This window comes from Brassica napus, chromosome C4, assembly GCF_020379485.1.
Source record: "Brassica napus cultivar Da-Ae chromosome C4, Da-Ae, whole genome shotgun sequence".
Taxonomy (NCBI): Eukaryota; Viridiplantae; Streptophyta; class Magnoliopsida; order Brassicales; family Brassicaceae; genus Brassica; species Brassica napus.
The window spans coordinates 14699073-14711607 of NC_063447.1; the positions used below are offsets into that span (position 1 = coordinate 14699073).

Consider the following 12535-nt stretch of genomic DNA (forward strand, 5'->3'; position numbering starts at 1 on the left):
CAGAATACAACGTTCAAAAAAATAACTATATGGTTAACATTTGAAAATAAAAATACTCTCGCTCGTAGCGCGGATTAACTCCTAGTCCTTACTAATAAAAGAAATCTTTTGAGGCTCCATAGAACGTCTACATCAGCGAAAAAAAATTCTTCCGAAAGATGACACGTGGCATTTTTATTTAAAAAATAGAAAATAAATAATAAGTAAATTTGTAATATAAGGAAAAATAAATAATACGTAAATAAAAAATATAAGAAATAGAAACATTGCATTAAAAAATAATAAGTAAATATATAATATAAGGAAAATAAATAATAAGTAAATATATAATTAAGAAATAAAAAAACTAAATTAAACATATATCTGAAAAACGTATTGAATAAATAAATATAAAATAAAATAAAAATTAATAAGAAAATATAGTATATAAGAAATAAAAATATTACATTAGATATATATCGTAATATTATCATTGATATAAACACAAGAAATTTATAATAAATAAATATACAAAATAAGAAAAGATAAACAATAAGAAAATATACAATATAAAAATATTACATTAAACATTAATTATAATATTACAATAAGTAAATATAAAACATAAGAAAAATAAAGAATAAGTAAATATACAATATAAGAAATACAAAAAATACATTAAACATCTATCTGAAAAGTATATAATAAAATAAATAATAAGTAAATATATAATATAAGTAATAGAAATATTACATTAAACATCTATCGTAATATTACAATTTGATATAAAAGCAAAACTGTTAGATAAGTAAATATATAATAAAAAAGTAAATATACAATATAACAAATGGAAAAACTACGTTAAACTTCTATCTAAAAAATGTATAGTTTTACATTTTTATTATTTCCAGATATTTTATAAGTAAATATACAATATAAGTCAAACAATCATACAATATAAGAAATATAAATATTACTTCAAACCTCTATCATAATATTAACATTTGATATAAAAACAAGAAAAGTAAAATAAATAAATATATGATATAACAAAAAATAAACAATAGGTAAAATACAATCAAGAAATTAAAAACTAAATAAAACATCTCCGTGAAAAAAATATTAGAAAAATAAATAATAAGTAAATATACAATTTAAAAAAATAAAAAAAATTATATTAAACATCTATCATAATATTAGAATAAGTAAATATACAATATAAGGAAAAATACATAATAAGTAAATATACAACAGTAGAAATAGATACTAATAAAAGAGACATTTTGAGGTTCCATAGAAGGTTCACATCAGCGAAAAAAACTCCTCCCATGAGACGTGGCATTATTATTTAAAAAATAGAAAATAAATAATAAGTAAATAAAAAATATAAGAAATAGAAACCTTACATTAAAAATAATAATTAAATATACAATATAAGAAAAAATAAATAATAAGTAAATATACAATATAATAAATAGAAATATTACATTAAACATCTATCATAATATTATCATTTGATATAAAAACAAGAAAATTAGAATAATTAAATATACAATATATAAAATGGAAAAAGTAAATTAAACATATATCTAAAAATGTATAGTTAAATAAATAATAAGTGAATATACAATATAACTATATTACACTAAACATTTATTATATAATTATAATAAGTAAATATAAAACATAAAAAATAATAAGTAAATATAAAATATAAGAAATAAAAAAAATACATTAAGTATCTATCTGAAAATTATATTATAAAATAAATAATAAGTAAATATATAGTATAAGAAATAGAAATATTACATTAAACATCTATCGTAATATTACAATTTGATATAAAAGAAAAACAATTAGATAAGTAAATATACCATATAAGAAATAGAAACAATACATTAAACATCTATCTGAAAAATATATAGTTTTACATTTTTATTATTTCCAAATATTTTATAAATAAATATACAATATAAGTAAAACAAGCATACAATATATGTAAAAGAAGCATACAGTATAAGAAATATAAATATCACATTAAACCTCTATCATAATACTATTATTTGGTGTAATAGGAAGAAAATTAAAATAAATAAATATACAATATAAGAAAAAATAAACAATAGGTAAAATATAATTAAAAAATTAAAAAACTAAATTAAACATCTCTCTGAAAAAAATGTTTAGTAAAATGAATAATAAGTAAATATACAATTTAACAAATAGAAATATTATATTAAACATCTATCGTAATATTATAATTAATAAATATACAATATAAAAATAATACACAATAAATAAATATACAATATTATAACTGAAAAAACTAAATTAAACATCAATCTGAAAAATGTATAGTAAAATAAATAATAATTAAGTATTTTTTTTAACAACAATAATTAATTATAAGAAATAAAATATTACATTAAGCATCTATCTTAATATTAGAATAAAAAAAATTAAATATACAATATAAGAAAAAATAAATAATAACTAAATACACAATATAAGAAATACAAACTAACATCAAACATCTATCTGAAAAATGTATTTTTTACATTTTTATTATTTACAAATACTTTTGTAAGTAAATATATGTACAATATAGGAAGAAATAAATAATAAATAAATATACAATATAAGAGATAAAAATGTTACATATTATAATAAGTAAAAATAAAAAATAATAATAATTAGTAAATATTGTATATAAAAAATAAAAATATTATATTAAATATATATCATAATATTATCATTGATATAAAATCAAGAAATTTAGAAAAAGTAAATATACAAAATAATAAAAGATAAATAGTAAGTAAATATACAATATAAAAAAAAATATACATCTATCTCAAAAATGTATAGTTAAATGGAAAACGTATAGATAAGTAAATAAATAATAAGCAAATACACAATATAAGACATAGAAATATTACATTAAATATCTATTGTAATTTTACCTTTTGATATAAAAGCAAGAAAATTAGAATAAATAAATATACAATATAGAGAAATTTCTTAAGATTGTCAGCTTTTTGTCACAAAATAGCCTTAATGAGAAAAATGACCAAAAAATTTTTTTATTAAAGAGTAAAAATACATTTATACCGTAGGGTTAACTAATCTAGATTTAGGGTTTAGAGTTAAGGGTGAGATTTTGAGGATAGGATTTCAAATTAAAATTAAAATTTTGAAAATAAAAAGTGGCTATTTTGGTCATTTTACATATTCAAGGTTATTTTTGTGATAAAAACTTAAAAAAAATATTTGAGAGAGTTGTCCTACAATATAATAAAAACTAAATAATAATTAAATATACAATATAAGAAATGAAAAACTATATTAAACATATATCTGAAAAATGTATAGTTTTATGTTTTTTCCAAAGAAATATATATTCACACAAACATATAATTCAGAATTTTGTTGTTGTTCATAATACAATGTAAAAAAAAACTATATAGTTAACATTTGAAAATCAAAATAGCGCGGATTAACTCCTAGTATATTATAGAAGGAGAGATAACGAAAGATGATAGTACCTTTCGTAAGTTAGGAATAAAAGCAAAAACCGGGGCGTCTAGCTCTGGTGGTAAAGGACTCACAGCTGTGAGCACCGCCACCTGGGTTCGATTCCCGGCCACTGCGGATTTAACATTCGGGCCGCAGCGACACAGATTAGTCTCTTGGGCCTAGGAAGCCGTTGGGGAAACTGTGTTTAATCAAAAAAAAAAAAAAAAAAAAAAAAGGAATAAAAGCAATACACTCCTTATATAGAAGAAAAATACGACAAGTTATACTGTGATAAATAAATGATATGGGCTCCATCTTAAAACTCTTAGGCAAGATATTGACTTTTGTAACAAAACCTTATATTTGGTCAAAGGAAGGAAGTAACGGGCCAATGGGCCTCTAGGATCCAAAGGGCCAACAAAGTTGGAGCTTTTTCACTTCCGTTTTGTTTGTTACTGTTTGTATTACGAGCGAAGGAAGATATATCGATGGAGGAGACCACTGACGTCGTCAAACGGAAGATGACTCCTTCAGTTCCGGCTAATTACGTAAGCATCCTTCAGCTCCGGGAGCGATGGATCAAAGAGAAAGAGCGGGAGCGAAAGGAAGAAGAAGAAGAAGGAAAAGATGAAGAGAGACGACGTAATCAACACGCTGAAGAACAGGAAACGATAGGAGACGATCCGAAGAAACCAGTGGAGGATCTCGATGAGATGCGATTGAATCAAAGCGATCAGAAGCATTGGGGCAGGACCAGTAAGAAAGACGAATCTATCGACGGCGGAGAAGCAAGGCGAGGTGAGGAGGAGGAAACGGCGGCGATCGGGAGCGAGAGTGGTGAAGACGAGGGATTACGGGAGAAGGAGAAGAAGAGGGGACGTAGGAAACGATATGGTAGGAAGAAGAAGATAACAAATCAAGAGGTCGAGGATTGTGGATCAATCAAGCCGCCAGCTGAGATGCACACTCCGGTGAAAGATCAGATTCGAGTTTATAAGAAGAAAGGAGAAAATGCTATGGAAAAGCAAAGAGCTGGATCTCGTGAGAAAGCTGTGACGGCCATAGAAACTCAACTTGAGCATCTTTCTATCAAAAGAGTCGAAGTAAACAAACATCAAAGCGATCACAAGCATTGGGGCATGAACAGTAAGAAAGACGAATCTACTGAAGACGGAGAAGCAGGGTGGGGTGAAGACGAGGAAACGGCGGCGATCGGGAGTGAGAGAGGTGAAGACGAGGGATCAGTGGAGAAGAAGAGGAGGGGACGTAGGAAACGATTTGGTAGGAAGAAGAAGATAACAAATCAAGAGGTCGAAGAGTGTAAGCCGCCTGAGTACACCGTTAAGGAGAGTAATACTCTGAAAGATCAGATTCGAGTTTATAGGAGGAAAGAAGAAAAAGCTATGGGAAACACAAGTATTGAGAAAGCTGTGCCGGCCATAGAAACACATTTTGAGCATCTTTCTATCAAAAGAGGCCAAGAAACCAAACATCTCAAGGCACAAACGAGGAGTCATCATGATTTGCCTCTTGGACGTGTCCGAATGCCGATTGAGACTGCTACAATGGTGTGGGTGAAGAAAGGTAAAAACGAGAGAGCCAGTGATGGAAATGGAAGTGGCGTGAAGCCATTAACTGCTTAAGGTTTGGTAACCTGAACAATGATGTTCCTCTGGTTTCAAGTTTGATGCTTTTTAGGGTTTGATTACTGAGAGAATGTAAATAAGTTTACGGAACATGATCGCATGCTTGTGCAGAGCTTGAGAACACCTTTAGAGTTTTGCAAATCTGGATAACTAATGTGCAAACATTCAATAGAAGGTGTTCAAGCTTGGAACAAAGCTTTGGTGAATATACCAATTCCATTTTAACATTTACTCGTTACACAGTACTGGGATAAAACCACATTTCTAGAGATGAAGTTTGACAGTACAAATGTGCAGAAAAATCAAAAGTATACGGATTCATTACCTAGACAGAAGCTGGTGTTGGTGTTGATGTTGTGGTTGCGGCAGGAACTCTATTTTCCGGCGGGATCTCAGTGAACTCGGAGAGAATTGCCCTGAACTCATCACCTCCAATAGTTTCTTTCTCCAGAAGCACTTCAACGAGCTTATCCATGGCTTCACGGTTGTTCCTTATGTGGCTTAGAGCTATCTCGTATGCACTGTCTGATAGTTTCTTCACTGCAGAGTCAATGTCTTCAGCAAGCTTCTCAGACATGGAGTTTCTTGCCATCATCCTCATGATCACATCGCTTTGTGCCGATGAATCCATCAACGACCATGGTCCAATTTCAGACATCCCAAATGTTGTTACCATCTGCAAAGTACAATAACCAAACAGTCTCATCAGGTACGAGCATGAACAATGTGAAAAGATGAAAGTGTTTATAGCTAACTACCTGCTTAGCCAAACCGGTGATCTGTTGCAAGTCACCAACGGCGCCAGTAGTAACCTCAGGCTCACCAAAGATGATTTCTTCAGCGGCTCTACCACCGAGTCCACCAACAATCCTTGCAAAGAGTTGTTGCTTGGAGATGAGAGTGGGGTCATCTGATGGAATGAACCAAGTAAGTCCTCTCGCTTGGCCTCTTGGTACCAACGTTACCTTTTGCACAGCGTCATGTCCTGGAGTCAATGTTCTGCAAAGAACAAAATGAGTTAAAAATTTAAAAGTTGTGCAAAGACATGCTTTTTTAATCAGGTTCTCACTTACCCACACACGGCATGACCAACTTCATGGTAAGCAACCAAGCTTTTGCTCTTGCTATCAGTCATCACAGTTCCTTCCATCCCAGCAACGATTCTATCAATGGAATCATCAATCTCTTTCGACGATATCGCCGTCTTCGCACGTCGTCCAGCCAAAATGGCAGCCTCATTCAACAGGTTAGCAAGATCCGCTCCGCTAAATCCAGGCGTCCTCATCGCTATCACTTCAAGCGAGACATCATTTTCAAACTTCTTGTTACCAGCATGAACCTTGAGGATATCTGTCCTCCCCTTGATGTCCGGAACGTCAACACTCACCTGCCTGTCAAACCGTCCTGGCCTAAGCAAAGCAGAGTCAAGAATGTCTGCTCTATTGGTCGCAGCAACAACGATGATACCAGTGTTACCTTCAAACCCATCCATCTCAGTTAACAGCTGGTTCAAAGTCTGTTCTCTCTCGTCATTACCTCCACCGATCCCTGTCCCTCTCTGCCTACCAACGGCGTCAATCTCATCTACAAAGACAATGCAAGGAGCGTTCTCCTTGGCCTTCTTGAAAAGATCACGGACCCTGGAAGCACCAACACCGACAAACATTTCAACGAACTCAGACCCGGAGATGGAGAAGAAAGGCACGCCAGCTTCACCAGCGATAGCTTTCGCCAAAAGCGTTTTCCCAGTACCGGGAGGACCAATAAGCAGAACTCCCTTCGGGATCCGAGCACCAACCGCGGTGAATCTCTCAGGCTTCTTCAGAAACTCCACCACTTCCATGAAGTCCTGCTTCGCTTCATCGACTCCAGCAACGTCGTCGAACGTTACCCCGGTGTTTGGTTCCATCTGGAACTTGGCTTTGGACTGACCAAACTGAAGCGGGCCGCCGCCACCTGGACCGCCCATTCCTCCAGGGGAGCCTCTCGAGAGAAGGAACAACCCACCAATCAAGAGCATAGGGAAAGCAAGATTCCCAATCAAGTTGAACAACACAGAGCCTTGATCTTCCTGAGCGTTATGCGCTGCAAAGTCAATGTTCTTGGCTCTCAGCTTCTGGAGAAGCTCTTGGCTTAGCCCCGGAAGCTGAACGCGAACGCGCTGGACACGGTTACCTAACTCAGGAGCAATAGCTTCTACGATAGCTATCGTCCCGTTCTCGTAGAGATCCACTTTGCTCACCCTGTCCTTGTCCAGATACTCGAGAAACCTTGAGTACGACATCCTCGAAGAAGAGGAAGCATCTTCTTGTTCGTCTGCGGCGTTTGCTTTGCCGCTTCCGAGCAAACCGATTCCAGCGTTTCCTAACAAGACTTTGAGAAAGTCTCTTCTTCCTTCGTGTCTCTTCGCGTCCAGAGAAGCCTTCACGAGATTAACCTTGGATGTTCTGGTAACTGAAGAGGAAAGACCAATCTGTCTGCGTGGAAAGTGTTTGCTTAGCTTGTGTTTGGTTGTGTGTAGTGTCAATCCGTTTCCGACAAGACAGGTAGATGAAGCTGCCATCTGTAATGAAATCGAGCACTAACGAATCAAAAAGTAGTTAGATGATAGCAAACGAGTAAGATTCATGCACAAAAGAATAAGGAAGAAGAAGAAGAACCTGTATCGATTGCAGATGAGAGTGGGGAAGGAGAGGGGAGATGAGTGAAGGAAGGGGTTGGGGAATTTTTTGAAGGTAACAGATGTGGTTCGTGAAGAAGAGCTAACGTGTTCTTCATTTAGTGGTCATTTAAGTGAACCGGATCTAACAAGCACCGAATGGATAATCAAGACCAAAATTAATTTAATTTAACTTAATTTAATTGGTTTATCGACTATCCGTGGGACCGTCTGCCTCTTATATTCTGCTTGAATTTGATCTTGACAGAATATTCAATATCGTCACCACTAGCTAGCCACTGTTTTCAGATTAGGGATTTGGTTTAACTTACGGTTGAATTTTGTTTGATGTTGAGTTAACAATTGAGTTAACAATTGAGTTATTTTTTTTTTCAAAAGACTAACTCAAAATTATAAATCAAGTACAATACATCATAACTCTAAAGATTAACTCAAAAAAAAAATATCCATGATTGATAATATTTATGAGTTATGCTTCTAAATCAAATTTAATCAACTATATCTCATGTCACCAATCAAAGTCTTCTGGTTTCATTTTTTTTTGGTAACACGTATAAGCTGGTTTCATAGGATTTGATTATCAAGTGTTTTTTTTCTTGTTTGTTTCCAGACTCGTCCATGGTCATTTTTTCTCTGTGCTTATCTACGATACTGCCTCTCTTCTTTTATCCCCCAAACATCTTTGTATACAAGTCTTTGTTTTTTTTTTGTTTGTTAAAAGAATACAAGTCTTTGTTGTTTAATAAAATATCATATCACAATAGAAATTATTTTACAACAATCAAACAGAGAAAAATAAAGTACAATTGAGTGTTTAGTGTGTGTATGAGTTTCTTTTTTAATTATAATTTGATTTGATTGTTTTTTATTTATGTATTTGCTTTAGTTTCTGTGGTTTTGCCAAGTGTTTGTGAAGTTCTTTTTGTTCTGTATTTGTTGTGTTAGATGTAATTAATTAAGTTTTTGGTCAAAGATGCAATTAACTGTGTCTCAAAATGTGAACTGGAAGTAGAATAGAACAAAGGAAGTTTAGTCCAAAACAATGGAGATAAGTGATAAAGAAAGACATATATGGGCAGTTGCATAATCAGATATGATGCCAAAGAAGGAGGTTAAAAAGCAGACCAATGCATTTTATTGGCACACGTCTCAGGCGACTGTCGTTTAAACGCTTCCATATGGCATGGTAACTCCAAAACTAGTAATAATTTATTGTTGGCTTGGGATTCATGTTCCGATGATACTGATTCTAGAGACCTCGCGTGACCTGGTAACCTTCTGAGGCTTACGTATTGCCTGCACCAGAGACCGAACAAAGTAATGTAAGAAGTTAAGAAATGGACAATTGTTAAGGCAGCACAATTAAAGTATCATCAATTACATTACTATTCAGTAGCAAGTCATGCGGCTGGAGCATGTGAATCACATCTCCCATTTTAGGTCTCTGTTCTATTTCTGGATCAACACAGCGTAAGGCGATCAAGACAATCCGTTTGAGTTCTTTTAATGTTGGAAACTCCGGGAGGCTAGGATCAAGAACATCTACTATCATGTGATTCACCACCATCTCTTTGATCCAGTCCACCAGATAAACCTGAAAAGAAGCTTAAGAAATGTACAGCACATATAACAAAGGGCTTATGTTATACTATGTGTACGCTTACATGTGGTGAGCTTTGGTCTACACAGACTCTCCCGGAGACAAGCTCCATTATCAAAGTCCCGAAGCAATGAATGTCGATTTTCTCATCCAGATTATTAGGTGAAGGAACAAATGTTGAGTTCATTGGACTATCATTGTGACTTGGGATAGCTAGTATTATCTTAGGGTTCCAATGATAATCAAGAAGAATCTTGCTCGGTCTTACGTATTGATGAGTGATCCTTGGTTCAAGGTCTTCATGAAAATACGCGAGTCTGTAACACACAAAACATAATAATACAACAATGTTCTCTCGTAATAACAACAAATATGTACGGATTTTAGGGTTCAGAATTTCCTAGTCGTTCAAAAAAAAAAAAAGGTTTGAATTGCAAAAAGAAGAGATCAAACCCTTTTGCTACTCCTTGAATGATCTTCATCCTCTTACTCCATGCCAGAGGTTGGTTTCTCCCTGAAGATCCATGAATCCATTCGTGCAAATCTCCTTTCTCTACATACTCGTACACGAGAGCCCTAAAATTCATACAAACTTGTGAGTCAAGAATCCAAAGCAAAGTCACACATATGTATTACCTCTCGTCGCCTTCAATGCTGTATCCGAGTAGTCTCACAACATTCTTATGTCTAACGTTTGCAATCATCTCAGCTCTTGTTATGAAATCGTTATCGTCATACCTGATTTTATTATTGTCTTGTATCAAAATATCAAAATTCTAAGACAAACAAATATCTAGACATTTATTTGAGATTTATAGGGTTATAAACATTTAGATTAATCCTAATGTTTCATCAGGTTGTGTCTAGTTTCGGCAGTGCAAACAATCAACGAGACCAAAGAGAAGAGTTAAAAGGTTAAAAAAACCTTTGATAGATGGGGAAGAACCGTTTGACAGCAACATTGACTGTACCCATCAGGACTCCACGATACACCATTGAAGAATCTCCTTTAGCAATCAGATTCTCGTCTGCAAAACCATCTGTAACACTCTCAATCTCCATGAACGTAAACACGGTGAAGCTTCCAAAGCTGCTGGTGGTAGAGGAGAAGCTTCTGGTGTAGTAGGGAAGATGAGCATATGACCATCCAACCTGAGAGGAGATTCTCCCGCTCTCTATATACTCGGGGCAACGGTTGTACGGGTTATGCCGCCTGTCATTGTTTAAGGGAATGCGTGACAAAGGCAGACAAAGCTTTGATCTTAGTCTGAATGGCTCTTGTCTACATCTTCTCCTGTGAAAGATGAAACATAAGGAGACAAAGACAATGAATGCTAGGAGGAAAGCTATGGAGGCGGAAGCTGTAATGAGGATCCATAGCTTGATGCCGAAGAAAGAAGTGTGTTGTGAGAGTTTTTGTTCGATCAAATCTGATCTTTGTGATGACATGATTCTGTTCATAGCTATGTGTCTTTGTAGTGATAAAGATGACGAAGCGGTGAGAGTGTGAAACAGTAAGATCTCTAGCCAGTTGAATCAATATGTTATTTTTATCTTTTTCGAATTTGAAATGTGTTTTGAAAGAGTCTGAAAAGGTTTGGTAGTATCCAAAGATGTAGCAAAAAGAGGTTGCTTGACTGTATCTGTAACAAACATTGAGAGTTTTTAGCGATTAGAATCTTATACCTCTAGGTGCACACACACAAAAAAAAAATCTTATACATCTCAAGGAGTTGAATAATGAACTTGTCACTCAGCAATAAATAAACTATTTCAAAAAAAAAGATCAGAAAAAGATCAGAAATTTGTTTCTTATAACCATAAGATTAGGATGATATTCATTTACTCTTCGTTCCCTACTCTATTACAATGTGTTTGAATTCTCTACCCTATTACAGCTTCTATACTTACGTGTTTTACTTTAGTCCCATTTAAACCTATGTATGCTTATTGATTAACCCCAGTCTCTTAATCGGGTTCTTAACTCACGATTTGACAATTTTTATTTTTTACACTTTTCGGCTAATAGCTTTTATATCTCTTATTTAAGAGACGGTTCTTAGTTTTTCTTAGTTAAAATCTAAGAAAAGTTAAGAACCGTTTCTTAGCCGAAGCTAAGAACCCAGTTAAGAGACTGTGCTTAATCATGTAGCTGCAATTTTTTGAAGTAGTATCTAGTGTTTCTCTTAAATGAGACTAATAGCCGTTCTGAGTTGTAGCTTGTTCTGAGTTGTAGCTTTTCTTGGTTTGAGTTTTGTTGCTTGGATATTGATCTAACTGATACAGAGAACCAAATATAGCATTACAAACCTTAAGTTAAATTCAAACCAATATGTTCCTGTCAGGACATTCAAATTATCAATTCAATTTGGTCGATGAAAAGAGAACTCATCATGGCATTTGGGTGAAGTTGAACATAATAACTAAATTAAAAAAACACTAAATATATATAAATACGAAGGAGAGTTCATGCATCAAACCATAACAGATAGAGATTTCATAACTTTAAAATTTCCAGTCAGAACCTGATCACACCACTCAACTTACCCCAAATCTCCCCACCTAGACGTCTTTCCAGCGAAATCTCCGCACACCAAATCTCACCTGGTCTTCTGAAAAGCAAAGCCAGATTCCCACCATATCTCACAGTATACGACCAGTCTGAGCATATCGTCCTAGCCAACAATTCTTCCACGCCTTCCACCACTCTCCAAGACTTCTGATTTGGATCATACGCTCTTAAGGTGTTCATAACGCGATCATGGGAGTACAATACATCATCAACCACACATTCATTCACGCAACGCTTAGAAATCAGCATATAGTCTGTTTCCCATTTACTTTCCTTTGTCTCGTACACATAGCTTCCATAACGATGAGGTATGTATATTTTATCAGCCATCACCACATCAGCATAGGTTTTCTGAGAGCTGCATCCATCTTTGGCGTAGTCATCACATGCTCCTGTTCGAACTCGTTTTTGACAAAGTGGTGTGGACAGAGACCAACAGTTGATGAAAAAGGTGAAAGGTGGGAGATGAACTCCACTTGATTTAGCCTGAACCGAGTGCCAAAGCTCTCAGTGGTTTGTGACTCGAACCACAGTAGGAATTA

At 34.1% G+C, this 12535-nt stretch overlaps 3 protein-coding genes across 4 annotated transcripts; 1 reads left to right on the forward strand and 2 right to left on the reverse strand.

Annotated features, from left to right (window-relative positions):
* The first annotated feature begins 3983 nt into the window (after positions 1-3983).
* LOC106451367 (cilia- and flagella-associated protein 251) lies at positions 3984-5138 on the forward strand. Its single transcript, XM_013893288.3, has one exon. It carries the CDS (start codon positions 3984-3986, stop codon positions 5136-5138), a length of 1155 nt encoding a protein of 384 aa, XP_013748742.2.
* A 150-nt stretch (positions 5139-5288) lies between these two features.
* On the reverse strand, positions 5289-7950 carry LOC106451366 (ATP-dependent zinc metalloprotease FTSH 2, chloroplastic). 2 transcript variants are annotated; one of them, XM_013893286.3, is made up of 4 exons: positions 7802-7950; positions 6215-7704; positions 5900-6140; positions 5289-5817 (listed from the first exon to the last, which is right to left on the reverse strand). In XM_013893286.3, the coding sequence occupies exons 2-4, from the start codon at positions 7702-7704 to the stop codon at positions 5467-5469; spliced, it is 2082 nt and encodes a 693-aa protein (XP_013748740.2). In that variant the 5' UTR covers positions 7802-7950; the 3' UTR covers positions 5289-5466. The 2 variants fall into 2 exon arrangements, with proteins under 2 accessions (XP_013748740.2, XP_013748741.2); XM_013893287.3 differs by having other exon boundaries at positions 6215-7722.
* A 36-nt stretch (positions 7951-7986) lies between these two features.
* LOC125585364 (putative receptor-like protein kinase At2g30940) lies at positions 7987-12296 on the reverse strand. The gene is made up of 6 exons (XM_048754294.1): positions 10347-12296; positions 10058-10159; positions 9875-9997; positions 9486-9738; positions 9203-9415; positions 7987-9117 (listed from the first exon to the last, which is right to left on the reverse strand). The coding sequence occupies exons 1-6, from the start codon at positions 10880-10882 to the stop codon at positions 9049-9051; spliced, it is 1296 nt and encodes a 431-aa protein (XP_048610251.1). The 5' UTR covers positions 10883-12296; the 3' UTR covers positions 7987-9048.
* Positions 12297-12535: the final 239 nt, after the last annotated feature.